General features: G+C 40.7%; 2 protein-coding genes across 3 annotated transcripts; one reads left to right on the forward strand and one right to left on the reverse strand.

The window, feature by feature from the left end:
• The first annotated feature begins 3,097 nt into the window (after nucleotides 1-3,097).
• On the forward strand, nucleotides 3,098-11,335 carry LOC103710784 (uncharacterized). 2 transcript variants are annotated; one of them, XM_008796675.6, is made up of 9 exons: nucleotides 3,098-3,433; nucleotides 3,710-5,302; nucleotides 5,608-5,834; nucleotides 5,920-6,252; nucleotides 8,605-8,851; nucleotides 9,236-9,364; nucleotides 9,448-9,663; nucleotides 9,810-9,933; nucleotides 10,931-11,335. In XM_008796675.6, exons 2-9 carry the CDS (start codon nucleotides 3,737-3,739, stop codon nucleotides 11,167-11,169), a joined length of 3,081 nt encoding a protein of 1,026 aa, XP_008794897.2. In that variant the 5' UTR covers nucleotides 3,098-3,433; nucleotides 3,710-3,736; the 3' UTR covers nucleotides 11,170-11,335. The 2 variants fall into 2 exon arrangements, with proteins under 2 accessions (XP_008794897.2, XP_008794906.2); XM_008796684.6 differs by having other exon boundaries at nucleotides 3,715-5,302.
• An 868-nt stretch (nucleotides 11,336-12,203) lies between these two features.
• Nucleotides 12,204-18,208, reverse strand: LOC103711323 (type I inositol polyphosphate 5-phosphatase 8-like). The gene is made up of 11 exons (XM_039124200.3): nucleotides 17,526-18,208; nucleotides 17,085-17,138; nucleotides 16,905-16,980; nucleotides 16,666-16,755; nucleotides 16,422-16,515; nucleotides 16,223-16,330; nucleotides 15,141-15,522; nucleotides 14,865-15,064; nucleotides 14,632-14,740; nucleotides 14,382-14,530; nucleotides 12,204-13,297 (listed from the first exon to the last, which is right to left on the reverse strand). Exons 2-11 carry the CDS (start codon nucleotides 17,112-17,114, stop codon nucleotides 12,985-12,987), a joined length of 1,551 nt encoding a protein of 516 aa, XP_038980128.2. The 5' UTR covers nucleotides 17,115-17,138; nucleotides 17,526-18,208; the 3' UTR covers nucleotides 12,204-12,984.
• Between the last annotated feature and the right edge of the window lie 1,845 nt (nucleotides 18,209-20,053).

Below are 20,053 nucleotides of genomic sequence, written 5' to 3' on the forward strand. Positions count from 1 at the left end.
GAATATGAACATGTAAAATTATAATTTTCATAACAATTATTAGATACTCAATCTGTCTTCCCATATTTAAACTTGGATAGTAAGAAATCCTTTCTTTTCTTTATTTCTCTTTCTCATTCTTCTTCATTCCCCTTTCTATTTCCTTCCTGATATTGAAGCTTAGAAAAACAAACAAAATAGAAGGCTGAGAGGGAAATCGGCAGTGTTGCTTCTGGAGATTAGAATTCCCCCTCTCTCTCGTGATCAGCAAACATGGATTACATACTAGATCTAATTTTGCATTCCCTTTTCTTAAAAATATTGCAAGAAAATATTAATCCTAAATACTATAAATGAGTTAGTTATGATATCAATAACTAAGTAAAAAAAAAAAAGAATATTTCATGAGATTTCAATTATGCTCTTTGCCTGCATGTAGAAAAGACAGCGTGCTGTACAAATCAAAAAGGTTTAGTTTATTATACTGAAACAAAGATTATTTTAGCCTTATAGATGCCACTTAACCAAACGTGTACATGAAGTAGATAATAATGCTAGACTTGGATCCTAAAGAAAGACGCAGATTATAATCAAGATAGAAATATTATCTTATGCAGACCTACTTGGTCCTAATAGCAATATTTCAAAATTCTAAATCTAGCTCTTTTTTGTTTTTCTGGTTACACTAAATCTAGCTCTTTAGATGTAAGAAGAAGTGAAATTCAGAAATTCTTAAATAAAATAAATATTAATTAATATAAACTGTTTTAAATCATATATTAATGAAGATATAGTGACAACATTATCGCTCATTTGAAATTAGCTATAGAATATTTTTATTTTTAATTCTATTTTTTTATTAAATATGAATATATGATTAAATGGTTGAATGACTAAGTGCATTAACTATCTTAAAATTTCTTCTAATTAAGAGTTTATATTTAAATAATTCTTTAAGTGTGACTAAAACAACTTTTATTTGTTTTTAGGAATACTATAGATTGGCCTGGCAGTCAGTAAAACGCTGTTATATAATTTACTGATTTGCCGTCTCCACTACTTTGGATTGCTCTCTGCCTCTCAAATGGTCATAGTGGAAATCACTTATATAAGAGCACTATCAGTGGATGAGATTCAGGGTATGCAAAGGAACATGGACCTCATTTAGTGCATTTTAAGAGGAATATGTCATGGCTTGACTAGACCCAATGGCCTAAACTGTGGGCTAAACATGGTTGGGGATTTATAATCCGGCTTTATCTTGGTTCTATATAGAGGTGGTAGCTGGGTTACGTCGGGTTAGATACAAGTCAAATCAAATGTAAATTCAATTAAAAATTCATCAACTTGAATCCGATCAGGTCAAAAATTCAAGTCTGAATCCGACTTATTTATTAAATAAACAATTTGATTTAATCTATAAAATTTATTTATTAAATAGGTCAAATTAGATTAAATGAATTAAATAATTTTTTAACAGATTAAATGTATTTAAATAGATTAACTCGTTTAGCACGTCGGGTTTCAAAAGTAGACCAAGCAGTAGGTTTAAACAGATTAAATTAATCGGGTTAAAATTTAACTAAATTATTAAATATATTAAAAAGGATTAAATGGGTCAGAGGTCTATAGCGTTTAGGGGTCGAGCTGATGGATTGGATCATGAATGGACGCCGGTAGCTTTACAGGGCTTGTCTACCAAGTATGGAAATTCTTATTCTATGATTGGACGGGTCTAGAAGTAAACTCTTCGTATCCATGCATCCGTTGCAAGAGGATTTATAAATGAAATATGGCTTTGGAGGTGCAGATCAGGATGAAAAAGATTCCTTTGTTATGGACTGCAACCTACTGGTATATGCGTTATGGACTCCATGGTGCCGTCTTTGGAGATTGTTGGAGCTTTGTTGCTGTCTTCGTAAATTTAATGCAGGTTTGCCACGAATCTTCCATGCTGGCCATCCAAGGAAGCCCCCTCTTTTTTTTTTCTTTTCTTTCTTTTTTTTTTTCTCAAAAGCAGCCAAGCAGGTAGATCATATCTGACGAGCACAGATGCACCAATAAAATCTGAAAACAAAATACCTCGAAGTGTCCAAAGCAACTCTCTATCTCCAGCCCACAAAGTGTTATCGGAATGACTGGCCACATAAGCAGCCACCCAATTTGCAGCTCCGTTAGTTTTTCGGAAAATATGCTCCATATTTTAAGCAATGTATTTTAAGCTATTTGTCACAAACCCACCGAAGAAGTCCAAAATTCCATATTAAAGAATATTTAGAAAATATTTGAAAAATGGTTGAAATATCTCAGGAGCTCTAGATAACTTTGGAAGCTTCTGGAGGCCACCGACTAGGATTGGAAAATCTAGTAAAATTGGGCTGGTTTTCTGTTGAATCATAGATTGCATAATTTATTTAAGTAAAGCCCATATCAATCTGGTTCCAAAGATTTTTTTTCACCTTGCAATCCAATAGATATATGGATAGAATTTTAAACCAAAACTAGAAGGATCCTTCAGAAAAAGAAGGGCTGGATAGGCTCATAGGCTCAATTTTTATACAAAATTCAGCTCTATCCTACTGAATTTTCCAAACAGGATTATAAGGCTTGTTTAGTATGCAAAAAAAAAAATTATACTTTTGGAAGCTCATACTTAGATATATGATACTCGAAAAAATAGTTTTTGTATGTTTGATTAATCATAAAAAAATGACGCATTTCAGAGTGACTTATGTTTAGATGAAGATTTATTTTTTTAAAAAGTTATATAAAATATCTGCTATGCTCTTAATAAAATAAAGCATCTATCCCATACTAAAGCTTAAAAACATTTTTTTTTTAAAAAAATATTCTAATTTTCATCCCAAATTAAACTTTTTCATGTTATATATATATTTTTTTAATATAAAATATGAAATCTTATTCTTGTGAAAAAAAACTATTTTTCTATCTCGTTTTTTTTTGTAAACTCCAATCAAAAATGGGTTCCGTTGATCACTTTTTTTTTTTTCCTTCTTGTTCCATGACCAAACGCACGTTAGCCATTAATTAAACGTGGGGCGCTGGCATGATGGCATCTGGTTCCATTCTTTAAATTGATTCCTTGTAAAAGGCAGGAGAGAAATGGTCCGAAGAGAATGGTATTATTAGTCTACGACCACGTTCTTAAGGTCGATAGAAATGCTCTCGAACCCGGTCCTCTCCCGACTCATGCGTACGCCTTATTTCCCGTTAGTACACCGTCTGGATTGCTAGAACGAGAGCGAGAGGGACGCGAGGGAGTGTATCCTAAGAACTCGGGGTGTTCATTATAAGTTCCGAACGGCGCAGCTGGAGGCTTTGAACCGGAGCAGAAAGGCGGTTGCGCCTTGCACTTTGCCTCCACGGAAGGCTGGCGAAATACCACCGCACCTGATCTAGGGTTAGGGTTTTCTTCCAACTCTCCATCTCTCAGGTATGATCACGCCCTCAAAGATCGTCTATTTTAGCGTAAATCCGTCCCTTCTTCGTGTTTTCTCTTTGAATCTTCCAACATTTTAAGTAATTCTTTTCCGGTTAGAGTCGTAACATGCTGTGCGAATCTATTGAAAATCTACTACTCTGTAATGGCGATGAAAATTTAAAACTCGCGATCGATTATTTTCTCTATCGTCGTCTTTTTCTCAGGATTTCTGATCATTTTTTTTCACTTAGAAATGCCTAAGATTACGGCTTCATCTTTTTGATTTAGGTCAGTTTTGTGTTGAGATCGATCGCTATGGCATGGTTTAGGGCAGCATCGGGCGTAGCTAGATTAGCCATTAGGAAAAATCTAGCTCAGGCACCGCATCACATTGCAAGAACCAGAACCAGTGCTCTCCTCCATCCGCCCACCCGGGGCTTCCACTCCACGGTCCTCAGATCCAAGGCCGAATCGGCCGCCCCGATCCCCCGCGCCGTGCCCCTATCCAGGCTCACCGACAGCTTCCTCGATGGCACGAGCAGCGTCTATTTGGAGGAGCTGCAGAGAGCCTGGGAAGCTGATCCCAACAGCGTCGATGAGTCCTGGGACAACTTCTTTAGGAACTTCGTCGGCCAAGCTGCCACCTCTCCGGGCATCTCCGGCCAGACCATCCAGGAGAGTATGAGATTGCTGCTCCTCGTTAGGGCCTACCAGGTCAATGGCCACATGAAAGCCAAGTTGGATCCTTTAGGTTTAGAGGAGCGTCAGACTCCGGACGATCTGGATCTTGGTTTTCATGGATTCACCGAGGCAGATTTAGATAGGGAGTTCTTCCTGGGGGTATGGAGGATGGCTGGTTTCTTGTCAGAGAACCGCCCTGTTCAGACCCTTCGGGGGATCTTGAACAGACTTGAGCAGGCTTATTGTGGGCCCATCGGGTACGAATACATGCACATTGCTGATAGGGAGAAGTGCAACTGGTTAAGGGACAAGATCGAGACAGTGAAACCCAGAGAATACAATCGGGAGCGCCGCGAGGTCATCCTCGATAGGCTCATTTGGAGCACGCAGTTCGAGAATTTCTTGGCTACCAAGTGGACTGCTGCGAAGAGATTTGGTCTTGAAGGTGGAGAGACACTGATTCCAGGTATGAAGGAGATGTTTGATAGAGCAGCTGACATGGGGGTGGAAACCATTGTTATTGGAATGTCACATAGAGGAAGGCTGAATGTTTTGGGCAATGTGGTCCGGAAGCCACTGCGGCAGATATTTAGTGAATTCAGTGGTGGTACAAAGCCTGTGGATGGGGAGAATGGGTTGTACACTGGAACTGGTGATGTAAAATACCATTTGGGTACTTCTTATGATAGGCCTACTAGAGGAGGGAAGAGAATTCATCTATCTTTAGTTGCGAATCCTAGCCATTTGGAAGCTGTGGACCCTGTTGTAATTGGAAAGACACGAGCAAAGCAATACTATTCCAATGATACTGAAAGGACAAAGAATCTGGGAGTGCTGATTCATGGTGATGGAAGCTTTGCAGGGCAGGGTGTGGTTTATGAGACTCTACATCTGAGTGCCCTGCCCAACTATACAACAGGTGGAACTATTCACATCGTTGTTAACAATCAGGTTGCATTCACAACTGATCCGAGGTCTGGGAGGTCTTCGCAGTACTGTACAGATGTTGCAAAAGCTTTGGATGCTCCAATCTTTCATGTAAATGGAGATGACATGGAAGCAGTGGTCCATGTTTGTGAGCTCGCAGCAGAGTGGCGCCAGACGTTCCACTCTGATGTGGTGGTTGACATAGTCTGCTATCGACGTTTTGGGCACAATGAGATTGATGAGCCCTCTTTCACACAGCCTACAATGTATCAGGTAATAATTCTCTGTCTATTTTGTTTTTGAAACTTCAATCTATTGTTTTTGTTTGGCTTTGTTTATCCACTGCCATTTTATGTCTTATGTGTTTATGCCTACCTCTTCAATATATTCTTCTTTCTATTATTTTTTTCCAGTTTCTTCTTTTGTTTTTCATTTGATTGTTTAAATCATTTTATATATATATAAAAGTAAAGTAATGGGAACTTAAATTCCCTTCTTTGGAGAATAGTTGTTGTCATGGTTGTCATCAGTACTCCAAAGAAGTTTTCACTATACTAACTTGTCTTATGCTTGAATAGGTAATTAGAAATCATCCAAGCGCACTTGAAATTTACCAAAACAAACTTTTAGAATCAGAACAGGTCTCCAAAGAAGATATTGAAAGGATTCAAAACAAAGTCAATTCCATCCTGAACGAAGAGTTCATTAATAGCAAAGACTATGTTCCAAGAAGGAGGGACTGGCTGTCAGCATACTGGACAGGGTTTAAGTCACCTGAACAGATTTCACGTATTCGCAACACTGGGTATAGTCTTTTCTCTCTTGTCCTTTCATCCCCTACATCTCTTATTCTGGTGCAGCTTTACTTAAATCATTGTTTCATTTTGCAGAGTCAAACCTGAGATTCTGAAACGTGTAGGCAGAGCCATAACAACTCTTCCTGAAAATTTTAAGCCTCACCGAGCAGTCAAGAAAATTTTTGAGCAACGTGCTCAGATGATTGAAACTGGGGAAGGCATAGACTGGGCAGTTGGGGAGGCACTTGCTTTTGCCACTCTTATAGCGGAAGGAAACCATGTAAGGTTGAGTGGCCAAGATGTTGAAAGAGGTACTTTCAGTCATCGCCACTCAGTCCTTCACGACCAGAACACAGGAGAGAAATACTGCCCTCTGGACCATATCCTCATGGATCAAAATGAGGAGTTGTTTACTGTCAGCAACAGGTGTGTGCTCTACATTCTTGTATCTGTTTTACTTTTTGCTGATATCTATTAACCATTATGTACTTAAAAACTGCATTGACGTGCTCATTGAGGTATGTGGTGCATGTTTTGCATGTTTTTTCTCTTTCTAAAAACATCAATTAATTTTGGAGAGGAAAACATATTGCCCTTTTTTTCAACGTCTGGTGTGGGTTGTGCATGGGGCCTTCAGCACTCTGATACCTATAGTTGCTTATATCAAATGCTGAATTGTTGGATTACCACATTCACATGATTTTGACACTTCTGACATGTTAATCAGAATGAAGTTTCAATTTTGTGGCTGAATCTCTCAAATCTTTGTGGAAATGTCATGCCGGTTGACCCTAGATGAGCACATGCAAATTGTTATGAAATTCTAGTGTGGACTTATCTGATATTTTTGATGCATTTATCTTTTCTTCAGTAATCATGCCAACTTTAATGGTCAATGAGAAAAGGGCACGTACTCAGAGTGAAAGAGATGGGATATGATGAAATAACAAATTATGGGATCAAAATCCATGTGGGTTTATTATAGGAACAAAATGGGCTAGCTCAGAGGTTGGACTATATTATTTATGATTCAACAAAGTAGGTAAAGGTGGATCAGAAATTGATAATTGAAAATTAGGATGGGCCTCAGGTCTTGTTTTACTAGCTGCACAACTTGGCACCTGCGATGTATCTGAGGTTAAAGAACAAAATTAAACTCAACATGTGATGATTACTTGTAATTCATCAACTACTTACATCAGGAATAATAATAAAAACAAATAATTAGCCATTTTGTTTACAAATACAGAAAGCATCATGAAAACCTAGATGACTGATATTGTGAAGACTTCCATTCGCTTTTCTTTCTATTAGTATTTCTACTTAAAGAGATTGCTCAAGCTTCCTGAGCTTATCTCTCTCTTTTGATGAAGAGTCTCTTTCTATTGAGCAAAATGACTATATATAGGTGCATCCTGCCAAGAATTCTTTGCTTTCATTTACAATGACATAAATAGTTGCTGTTGGAGTGGTTTTAGGCCTTTTTACCCCTTGGCAAGCATGCATATCAAATCCTAGCTAATTTTCCATTAGAAATGAATGAGAGGATTCTGCTGACCAAAAACACTTGATTTCATCTCAATTATCAGCATCTTTTTTCATTGAACAGTTCTTTCAGATGTATGAAATTTTGGACCACACAAGTAGATCAACTTTGATTTCCTGTTCTACTTGATGAGTTTGGGTGCAGCTTAAGCCTTCAAGTTAGTGGCAGTTTTACAACTGCATTGGTAGATTCCAGAACCCTTTATGCTTTTCATGTCTTCTTTTTTCACCTTCTAACAATATTTCTTTCTCACCTTTGCTAATGTTTCGAGCCCATTGTCTTGTCTTATATCCACGTTGTTGGATCAGCTTGCGTTAACTGATGTTTTATAGCTGTAGCTCTACTTAGTTCTGTGGTATGTATGTACAAAGAGTGGTCTACCTGGTAATAGGTGCAAACATGGAATCTTAAAATTGTTGATTGATGGAAATCTTGAATATACAGAGAATCATTCCTAGGAGAAAGAGTCTGTTGAGCTATATGTAATGTCTGTGATGAAGGAGAAAGAGTGCAACTTGTTTCCTTATATGAAACTGATATTCACTTCTTATTCTTGACTATCCATCATAGAGATCCCTGAATTTACATCAATAATAGGGAGATGTAATATCTTTTTGGAAGTCTATGTACAAGAATTCTTATGAATTTCAGTATTCATCTATTATGCACAAATTCAGAAGGATTTGGTCTGAGTAAAGAATCAAATAATAAGATCAAGATTCTAAACTGCAACAATCAAAAGAATCATTGTGTCTTCATTTCATACCTTTCTTCTTAAAAGATCAGTCATGATTGTGTAGGTATAAATGCCTACCGCAATGATCTCTTTGGCCTTGTACTGGTCCTCAAGGAGCTTTATTGCATCTCAGTAACTAATTTGAGAAGCAAATGTTTATCTAATTTGTGAAATATGAGAATTGAGAACTCTACATTCAGTTGATTCCAAGGGTATACTATCCATTATTATTTCCCTAATTTTGTCTTTTGGTGCTCCTTGAAAATCATCTCTCAGAATGTATGGAATTTCAATTTTTATCATGAATGACTTTCTGTTGCAAATACTGATTGGGCATCACTTCAGCTTGTTACCTTAGATCATACCACTTTCTGTTCTGAGAACCTACGTTGCATGCTGATAAGAATCTACTGTCATTATGCATCAGATTTCACCATTTTACAGCTGTGATAAGCATGACTTTATGCTGACACTCTACATCCACTACTTTTTGCAGTTCCCTTTCAGAGTTTGCTGTCCTTGGATTTGAATTGGGCTACTCCATGGAAAATCCTAATTCACTATTGCTTTGGGAAGCTCAGTTTGGCGATTTTGCAAATGGTGCCCAAGTAATGTTTGATCAATTTTTGAGCAGCGGGGAATCTAAGTGGCTTCGCCAAACTGGGCTTGTTGTTTTGCTTCCCCACGGTTATGATGGTCAAGGCCCAGAACATTCAAGTGGACGGCTAGAGCGTTTCCTTCAGGTAGTTTTGATAGCCGATTGCCTGTATGTATAAAACCTAAATTATCTCCTGTAAATCATAGCTTCAGCATCTCACTTTCCTCTGTTTCACTGCTAAGTAGTTGTAGATATGCTCCAAATTGTGATTTTTTTTTGTTACAAAACAGAAAGAATTTATGTGATAGTTTTTTTTTTACTTTTAAATATCGTTTTTGCACAAGTTGATATTTTGTGGTCTAGGTATCATAATGTAGCAACTATTATGCACTTAAATATTTTTCTGGCATTAACAAAAGAGGTATTTTAAAAATTAAATATCCAATTTTGCACTTTTGTTATTGTCTGTTTAAATATATGGTAGTATTGCTAGTCATCTAATGACTAATATGCATAAAATGATGTACAGATGAGTGACGATAACCCTTACATCATACCGGAGATGGAACCAACACTTCGGAAACAGATCCAGGAGTGCAATTGGCAGGTTGTAAATGTTACAACACCTGCGAATTACTTCCATGTTCTGCGCCGACAGGTTAGTGTTTATGAATATGCTTTAATAGCATCATATTTGTAGATTTTCCTCTATATATTCAATTTTTATGGTTTGATGTCTAGATACATAGGGAATTCCGCAAGCCCCTAATTGTAATGGCTCCCAAGAATCTGCTTCGGCACAAGGACTGCAAATCACATCTATCTGAATTTGATGATCTTGAAGGCCACCCAGGTTTTGGTAAGCAAGGAACACGCTTCAAGCGGCTTATAAAAGACCAAAATGATCATAAAGAGGTTGAGGAGGGTATTAATCGTCTAATATTGTGCTCCGGAAAGGTAATCAATATTTTTCCTCTTGTATCTTCATTTAACAACCCAACAACTTGTCAACCTCAAGAGTGGGCTGATAAATTTGATATTGGCCTTTTCTATCATTTGATTTCTTGATGGAAACTTTGTATCTTGCATCTGTTATTTTGCAGGTGTACTATGAACTTGATGAGGGACGCAAGAAAAAGGACTGCAAGGATGTGGCCATCTGTAGAATTGAACAGCTTTGTCCATTCCCCTATGACCTCATGCAAAGAGAGCTCAAGCGATATCCAAGTATGAAAATTAGTTTCAGTTCTGGATAGCTAGTCATTTGACAACAACTTGCACATGCACATACATTGTGATTCTGGAATTTTAACCTTATATGAGGATTTTTTTATCCCTGTATAACTGAATATGGTTGAAACCAGGGCTTGTTGTCTTGGTACCAGAACTATACCAATATCACTTTGGTACAGTGTCGGTATGCCCAGTATATGGTCGGTTACCGAGGCTCGGTACACTCCTATATTGAGTCTCGATATAGTACCGGTACAATATTGCCTGGTATAGGGGCAGTATGCACCAGTACGGTGAACCATGGGTGAAACCCTACTCATAGAACCTGTCATCTTCGTCTTTTAGAAGGCAGGAGAAAAATATACAATGGTAAATTGTGCAAAATGGCACACAAGCATGCTGATTTAAACAAAAGATTAATTTGTAATTGCCCTTTATTTTCCCAATAAGTTGTTTCTGAAAACCTGCCAAATATTCAGGGTCGAATGAGCCTAGTTTTGTGTGCAGCTTGGTGTAGGATTACTGTAAAAAGATGAAAATTGTGGTCTAGAGAACTGTTGGAAGATCTGTTTCTAAAAGAGATTACAAACATATAAACAATTACCATGACATAACCAGACTCAACTGCTGCCAGTGGCTGAGCTCGGACTTTATTTGGACGTGGCCTACTGGAGGACATGACATTATCTGATGGACCTAAAATCTAGACTCTGGCTTTCAACAGGCCTGCTCGTTGGCCAGTTGGCTCAGCTATTGAGTCATCTAATGATGTTGGGTGATCACAATTTGTTATCTGAATATCTTTTAGTATATAATCATCCATGATTAGTAGCTGGTCACCTTTTAGTTTGTTCTCAAGACAGGTTTGCTTTATATAATCATTTTTTGGTTATATTTTTTAAACATACTAAACTCAACTATCTTGAAGTAATATTCTCGAGATTTTTGTAGCTGAGCTTATTTCTATCGTTTTCTTCTTTTTTAATTCCAGATGCTGAGATTGTCTGGTGCCAGGAAGAGCCGATGAACATGGGGGCATATAATTATATTGCTCCTCGCTTATATACTGCCATGAGGGCACTTGGGAGAGGAACTTTTGATGACATCAAATATGTTGGAAGAGCACCTTCTGCTGCTACAGCCACTGGTTTCATGTCTGTACATATGCAAGAGCAGGCTGAGATGGTACAGAAGGCAATGCAACAAGGGCCGATCAGTTATCCTTACTGAAGCCTCTTATGACAATATTATATGTTTTTGAACAAATAAGTATTTATTTGGTGGTTGCCTGGCTTTTATGATTTTTCAGGCACCGAGATATTTCTTCTCTTGAAATTTTGGCCACCATAAACATTGTACTCAAGCTTGCGGTGTTTCTGTTTTCATTTGATTTTCATACCTGTGCTCAGAAGTGTTGCTGATTTGACTGCTGCCACACTTGCGTGAAAAATATCTAACAATTTACTTTTTCTGTTTGATCAGGAGGAACAGAATCTCGAATGCTGATTTAAGAGATAATCCTGTGCATGTTATCTTTATTGTGTCTATTATGGTACATGGACTCTTTTATTCGGTGATGAAGTCATATTCCCTGATGCAGTTTGTTTTTGACGGTAATGCGTCGCCAGGAGATGCATTACTTTGGAATGTGATGGGGTGGCTGATCTTTTGTGTGAAGCACAGCCAATACCCTCGGCCAGGAGGTGTGTTCCTAGCTTAATTTGCAGGGGATTGTAAACCAGAAGTTGTGCACAAACAAGTATTCTTTAGGTTGAAGGACCCATATAAAGTGATCTTGCAATTGGAATTGGAGAAAAAAATATACCAGCTGTGCTTCTCTGGTTCAATTTCTGTTTCTTTTCTTTTGTTGCATTTATTTACTCTTTCAGAATGAATAATTTCTTCTTTTTTTGATTGAATAGAATGAATAATTTCAGCATCAGAAATCAGCGTTCATGGGTATTGTACGTGTTTCTTGTCCAGTATGGTTGTTTTTTTGATGCATGTGATTGAACCGGTGCAGCTATTTGATTGCGTCAAATAAACCTCTTCTATTGGTTGCATGCGGTTGGGCTCCCCTGGCTTTCCTGTCTCCTGTCAAAATGAGGTCTCAGCCGCAGTTAATTACAGCCATAACCTTCAGACTATGTCCTCAAGTGTTTGTGACTGTTTTTTTTCGCTGGAAAATAGCCAACACTGTTACAAATAAAACAGAAGAACCTGAAGAAGTCAGGGCAGGGCTGTAACGAGGCAAGACGCAAACAAAAGCTAAGCACCTTCAAAAGGTGCAGACCATCCATTCTCTCTCTCCAAAGAAAAGAGATCAAGGTATTCCCTTGTATCTTTTCGAACAAAACAATGTATAGTGCCAAAACAAATACAATAAATCAAAGGAATGAAAATACAAACAAAACATACTCTTCATTTAGCTCCCCCACCCAACAGACCTAAAATCAAAAAAGAAAGAACAAAAACGAGAAAAGCTGTCACCTAACCTATCACATTTGTCCATTTTGGAAGCCCTCTTGCCCCCTCGCTTGACCATCATCACAGTCCTGTCACTTCGGTTGGTGGCTGCCATAATTAAACTCCCAAAACCATTTTTAACAAACATTTCTCATGCCACTGCTCTCCGACTCTGAGCACGTGACCAAGGCTGCCGCGCACGCGCCCCACACCCGGCACGCGGATTTCGGCTAATTGGCTAACCGAATCAAAGGACACCAGCTACAAGAAACCAAAGGCTGCTGCTGCTGCTGCTTCTGCTGCTGCTACCCACCGAGGAAGAGAGAAAAAAAAAAAACAAAAAAAAAGAGAGAACAGGGCACGCCCCCGCAGCGGCTAAAACTAACCTTCGCTTTTCAAGGAGCAGTCTTCGCTTTCCCTATCTTGTCTTTTCGTCTTCTTCCTTCTAATGCTCTGCTACTGCTGCTGCTGCTGCTGGTGTTCCTTCCTTTTTGCTTTGCTAGTTGTTGAAGAAAAGAATGAGATTCTTGTGTGTTAAAAAAAGAGAGAGTAAAATATGGAGTTGGTGGTGGTCACTGGTCAGAATCTGGATGCCTCCAAACAGCTTTGTGTCCTGCTTAGGAGGAGCAGCTCTTCTGCCTCGACCTTCCCCCATGATGACGACGACGAACTGCTGCCGCTACTAGCGTTGGGATCATTGGGTGCGGTTCTCGCGAGGTCCTTGCTTTGGTCGTTACTTGCGCCGTCCCGGTCTTGCTCAGCTTCGACCACGTGGTCGTCCAGCTGTACGGAGAACAGGGAGTAGACGGGCCTGTGGTCGGAGAAGCGCGACTCCCCTCTCACGTACCATATCTGCTTCATCCCCTTCCCTCGCCACAGTATCCGGTCGCACCTGCCATCCCATCCCCAACCACCGACCACGTTAGCTAGCCAGCATATCGGATTCGGATCCTGAATAAAGAGTAAACTTTGCCTCTGAATCCCAGCCCTTGTTACGTTTTGTTCTTATAGTTTCATGTCTTAACCAAGTGCAGTTCTAATAATATATCAAACAGTGCATGCTGTGAGAATGCAGTAGGAAGAAATAATATTCTGGTAAACAAGTGGCTACAGCTTTCAGTGCCACCGTCATGCTTCCTTTATACGGCAGAGAGTCTGACACGTTAAAAAAAAATTAAAAATCTATTATAGAACAAAGAATCTTTTCCACCGAAAAAGAGATGCCTAATTAATCTTGGCCGCCGAACCACCGGCCGTGGCTCGTTGGCACGTTGATTCCTACCTAAGCAAGGTGATTAATTAAAGATGGCCGGCCAACGTGCTGCAGTAAAAAAACTAAAAATTATATGCATATAAAAACGAAACAGCTGCTTCTGACTGTCTAATCCTGATTTAATTATGGTTTAATCCTGGATTATGGATGATGGGGCGGTGATGGGAAACAGAGACGGAAATGATCTGTAACAAGTCAAAATCACCTGTTCAGCTACAGAAAATAAGGCTGTGCATGTGTTTTTGAGTTCCGACTTCCAACAACTCACAGGACAGAGATATTGACACGAAAGGGCCAAAAAGGAGCCACATGACAGAAGCGTACGAGAAATTGGGTAACGTCTGCCGACCGAGAAATGTTCTGGACTAAGCTATTTCTACCTCTGGCTTTCTGCGCATAAGTTTTCTACAATACGTTTGTATTTGCCCTAGACTTGTCTTGTTCTGTTTTGGAAAATTGCTTGATTCTTTCAACTGCACATAGATTTCATAGAATATTGATTTCTATGAGCTAACATTCAACCGGGTCTGTGGCAGTTTGGCCGGTTGGCCGGTTGATAGATCAAGTGGTCGAGATAAAGTTAAGTCAACTCCTCATATATATTGGGCATCTTTATCGTGGTCCGAATAAGCTATTTTCCTAGCAGCACAACTAGAGAGAGAGAGAGAGAGAGAGAGAGAGGCCAGGGTTGTGCAGCGTTTACCAAGCCGGAGTGCGTCTCTTCTCTCTAGATTTGGTGGGGTTGACGGCATAAACGTCAGAATTAGCCAAATATTTATAAGTCGGAGGGAAAAATATTCTCCCTTCCTCCCATCCAGCAAATACGCGACCGGCTCTCTGCTCAATCCTAAGCTGCAAGCATGCATGCATGAATGCCAGTCAGTCGACTCTCCTTGATAAAAGCATGCAAAGTTACAACCATGCACGTAGACAAACTTGATAACATCACTCACTTGATCTTTCTCCAGCAGGGCTTCCCAGTCGTTCCTCTGCAGCAGTTCATGTGTGTCGCTGCAGCTCGTAGCCAGTCGATAGTTAAGATCTCCGAGCCATATAATCTTGCTGCAAATTGTATGAAGTAAAACTCTATATAAGTTTGCTTGCATAATTCGATTGTTGGTCCATTTACTGTACAGAATCTTGTTCCTGCTACGTAGTTTCCATGCAAATTTTTAAGGACACTCACTCGTGTTCCAAGATGGTTTCCGGTGACGCTGCCCCCGGACCGGAAAATCCATGAGACCGAGGGAATCTAGTCCTCTTGAGAATCTCCATGACATCCGAGTTCCTCCGCACCTCATCGCCGTCCTTCTCTCCTGATGCTAAATGAGTGCAAACGAAGCAGAACGTGGTCCTCCGGAGAGTCATGCTGATTGAAATCGATCCCTGGATCCAAATATCACAATATTAAATCCAGTGAACCAGTTAGGAGAAGAGGAGATCGAGTTGGAACTCTACGGACCTTATTTCCCATGTAGCCCATGATGCCCCTCCCCACGCAGGAGACTTTGACGCTGGACACGTGCGGCATGAGCGCCGCCCGGACCCACACGCACAGGAAAATCCCCACCATCTGCTTGCTCGCCGCGAGGCAGTGGCCGCTCAGAGAAGAGTCGAGCGGTTCCTCGTCGTATCCTCCTCCCTCCTCCTCGTATCCTCCCTCGTCGTCCTCCATGAAGAGGAGATCCGAGAAGCTGACCCTCGGCTTCTGAGCCGGCTCGGAGTTACGGGCGAGTGTGGGGCCCTTGAGGGCTTGGCGAATGAGGGAGAGCCACCTGTAGGCGGGGCCCTTGTCCTCGGCGCCCAACACGTTGCCGGCGTTCAATGGGACGATCTCCTGGAACCTGAGAGACAGTAGAGCGGCAGAGGCTCAGTCCGCGAGTCACGAATTTGCCCTACCCTCCTCAAACGTCATACTCCTTCGCAACTCCCATACTAGCATTAAAAGTGCAGGCTTTTGGTAATATAAACACACACACACACACACAAAAAGAAAAACAATGTAAATAACTGAAATGTGGATGTTAAATTATTATCTAAACTTTGCTAGGAATTATTTCTATGCAAATACATGATATATCAGAATAAATTCATACATATTTAAATATATTGTTATTTATTCAAATAAAGTTTGTACATATCTATGATCATATATATATCTCTAACAAGAAAACTTGACATATCGAATATTAAAGCACTTGAAATTATCACTAATTGTATATAAGCTTGTGAAAAGTTATATATAAAGCATTACTTGAAACATTAAAGAACAAGATCATTACAAATAAAGCACAAACGTTATACATAAAACAGCTAATTATGGTCGAAAAAGACCAGCAGAGAATAGTGTCTGTGCCGGTCATGTCCTTGCCTTTTGTTAGGTGTTCGGCGCAGCAGCGTTGGCTGTCCCAACCAGTAAGTACATGGAAAAGATCAAAAGATGCTCGTGTTCTTTAAGGAAAAAGGGGGAGGCCGCAAGGGAATAATCATCATCAGCAACAAAAAGCCATAGAGGCCTAAGCTAAGCCAACAAGAATAGCATACCCGAGGACATAGATGTCGGCGGGGAGAGGCGTGCTCATAAGCCAATCTTTCAAGTTGAGCCCCCCGTGGGGCGCTCTTCCTCCAACGTTCCACGTCCCCACGAACATCCTACTCCCAGTATTAAACCATAACACCAAGAATATCAAACAACAACTCGAAAATACTGATCGACCGAGATTAAAATGGTTTCGTGGGTCACCTGAGATTTGTAGCAGGAGGTGAAGAACCGACTGTCGTATCAGCTCCGAATCGGGGCGGTTTAAGATTTTCGGAGCTTTCCACCAACCACCCACCTGCAAGGAAGAAGAGAGAAGAAAACCGAGTCGTTTCGTTCCGTAAATGCCCCTCTCCAAGCTCAAGTTTTGTTTAGAACTAGAGAAATACGAACAAACAGGGGAGCAGAGAGTTAGTATAGAGAGAGAGCAGTTGTGGAAAGTGCTTGCCTGAAAAATCCCTTCTCATACGAAGGCTGCCGTCCTTGTCCGAACAGCTCTTCCTTCTTCTTTCCTGTACCCCTCCTCCCAATCTCTCTCCTTTTATATCAAAATTAAGAGAGAGAGAGAAAGAAAGAAAGGAAGAAAACAGAGTTTTGATCAATAAAAATGGGTGAGGTGAAAGAAAGATTGGATCTTGTATAACGGGTCATCAATCCAAAGATAGAAGACGTGGTTGGAATCTATACTGCTGCAGTCGGAATGGAACTTCGCGCTCTTTAGGTTGAACCATTTCCTCACCACCGTCTTCGGCCAAGAGGATGACTGCAAAAAACGACTAGATTTCAGAAGCTCGTGCCAAAGATGATTCAAGTAATAAGGCTATTTTCTTGTTAAAACAAGAATCTAATTTGTGAGAAAAATCTCACCTTGGGAATTCTACCGGGCTCTGTTCTCATGTTTCCGACGAGAAAGAGGAACACCTGGTAAGAGACACGGAGGCCGAAAGACCGGAATTATTTCCCGCGTGACGCACTGTTAAATAGTATATGCTAAAGTGACGATGGATCCAAGAAAAAAGGACATTTCTTTTTCTTGATTCACTTTTTGAGCTTTGAACAAATGAGAGGAAAGAGGCAGCGGCGTGGGAGCATAAACAAAAAAATAAAGCCCAGGAAAGGGTTATAAATGATCCCTTTCTCTTCGCGGCTAATGCTTTCTCAGCTGGAGCTGATGCAAGCCAACCCAGGAAAAGGACGGGGAAGAAGGAGAACATAAAGATATAAAAAACTTAAAGCTTTTATGACCGACCTCAGGTTAATGGCGACATCAAGAAGAAGAAGAAGAAGTGAAAAGAGAAAAGTTTTCACCTTTTGTCGACTCTTGCGCTGGAGATAATATCCCTCCCCGAGGTAGCAGTACAAGTTCTCGTAACGACTAACGGTGAAAGAGAAAGCCTGTGATGGAGAAACGAGACAGAGAACCCTACCATGTGACCCAGGGAAGAAAAGATCTCTGTGTCGTTAAATCAGACTTCTCAGTCAACTACTGAACGAGTGGCGTCACTAAAAGCAGTTTTTTTCGATACGGATTGAAGACACCTCCATTTGTTCTGGTCCATGAGATCCAGAACCGAGAATGAAACCATAGCAAGCCATAAAAGATCCCTTAAACCCCAGACCTCACGCTTAGGAACTCAATACAGTGCCACAAGCAATCCTCCTCATCAAGATCTGCATTGCCGCCTCGTTTCGCATTTCTCCCAGAACACTACAGACATAAATGCAGATCGGAAGGCCTCACGGAGAGACAAATAAACAAGAAAGAGACCTTCTTTCTTCCAAAAAGAATTGAGATAACAGGGGTAGAAACCAAACTGATTGAAAAGACAAATAAGAGACTCGATTGGCGCTCGCCGTACTTCCCCCGCCCCTTGTTTCGCTGTCACCTCTCCTTCTGTCCTCTCCCCCTCCCTCTCCCTCTCCCTCACCTCCTATCTGAAGCGGAGTGGCGATTGGAGGACCCGGACAACGTAGTAGAAGCAGAGGGTGGGAAAGAGCGTGAGGCGGATGGAAGGTCTCTGGTTTTGTAGCCGCTCCTTCGCTCGGTCGAGGTGGGCACGTCGGCAACGAGAGAGAGAGAGAGAGAGAGAGAGAGAGAGTGGGGCCCCACCGGCCCAGTTCCCTCCGGACCCCATGTGACGGCTCGCTCCACACACACCCTCGCTTTTATGACGGTCAACCGGTCCTCTGGATCTACATTGTCCCTGGACTTAAATGACCCTACGCACACCGTATAATCACGGAAACGCCATGACGGTGCGGCACGCGCCTGATTCCAACTTGGGACCCCGATACACCACCATCCACGTGCTTAAAAAGTTAGCCACCTTCGGCTTGGCGTGGACGAAGAATTTGGCGCGAATTTTTTTCTGGAGGTCGCTCACTCTTCAACTATAGTTTCCTGCGTGTTGGACTCGCATTTAAGTGCCTGAGGAGAGAAGCACGCAAGCCTCCAGTTGGAAATTAATGTCTCTGAAAAGGGAGGGGGAAAAAAAACAGCAAGAGGAGTTCTTTTTGCTGAAAAATAGGAATGAGAGAGAGAGAGAGCGCGCGTGCATGGCGGCGGCGGCGGACGTCACCCCAACACCACCTCAGTATCAGCAGACCAGATGGCAGCTCCACCAGATAGATAAGGCGGAGGACATCCGGTCCCCATATTTAATCGACGTCCGCACGTTTCGATACTAGGTCACTCAGGTGGAATCTTAGTTTCATTCCAACAACAAGCAAGATGTATTCTCGAAAGGTGCATGAAAAAGCAAAGAAAACTATTTGGATATTGTTGCGCTAAAATTCGGCTTGACCATATTAAATGAAATGGTAATTATCTTGCTTGGAATTATGCGTTCGCCCTGAAAATAAAATAGGAGCCATTAAAAATCACAAGATTTTATCTGCCAGAGAACCTCTGTTGCCTGAATCAGACAAAAAAAAGAAAGGATTTTGGGGGAATAATAGAGGCTTGAGAGAAAGTAAGAGAGCATAAGAGTATATGTACCTAGAGATCTCTCAAATCCGATATTCATAAAATGAGGGCATAGAGCCGTTACTCAAAAAAGTCGAGCAGGTTCTAACCATCGGACGCGCAATAACTGTATAATCGTATATGCAATAATGGCTTAACTTGCCCTTCAAAGTCAATCGTATATGCAATAATCGACATAGAGCCGTTAGCTTTTGAAGGTGCTTAGCTTCCTATAAATGTTCGAAGTTGCAACCGTTCTTTTAATAAATTTTAACTGTGTTAAATACGATTTGAATCGAAGATGCGTAGCTTGTTGTCATTTATTGGTCGGCCTGGCCGGTTAGTTTGGTCAGACGCTCTAGTTGGCAGCTCGATTGACTGTTCAGATCGACAGCTCGATGGACTATTCAGATCGATAGCTCATATTGCATCAAATACCAGCAAGAAAACGAGCATTGGTGGTCAAATTACATTTCAATTACACTATCCATCATCACTTCAATCGACCACATGCGCTTCAACAAAAACTTCACTACATCGACGTATCACTTAAGTGGAGTAACATTATAACTCAACAAATTCGCATGAATCTCATCACACACCTAATGTCATAGGGCATGTGGAGTATTTTGTGCGTCTGAGTAGCGTCTCCAGCATGATTATATAAAAAATTAGAGATTCACAGTATGATATAAAGGAGCTAAATAGATGAGGAGCTGAACTAGGGTTGGTAGGGCCCATCAATATGGATAGTGGTGGACGATTGAATCGTAGGGATGGAGTAGAGACACGAATGTTAGAATAGGTGTTTTTTTTCATTAAAATTCATGTTTGATTCTCCCTGGATACTATTATGTGTTTTCAGAAAAAA

Source organism: Phoenix dactylifera, chromosome 8 (assembly GCF_051530095.1).
Source record: "Phoenix dactylifera cultivar Ajwa chromosome 8, Ajwa_hap1_PhDact_Kaust_v1.1, whole genome shotgun sequence".
Taxonomy (NCBI): Eukaryota; Viridiplantae; Streptophyta; class Magnoliopsida; order Arecales; family Arecaceae; genus Phoenix; species Phoenix dactylifera.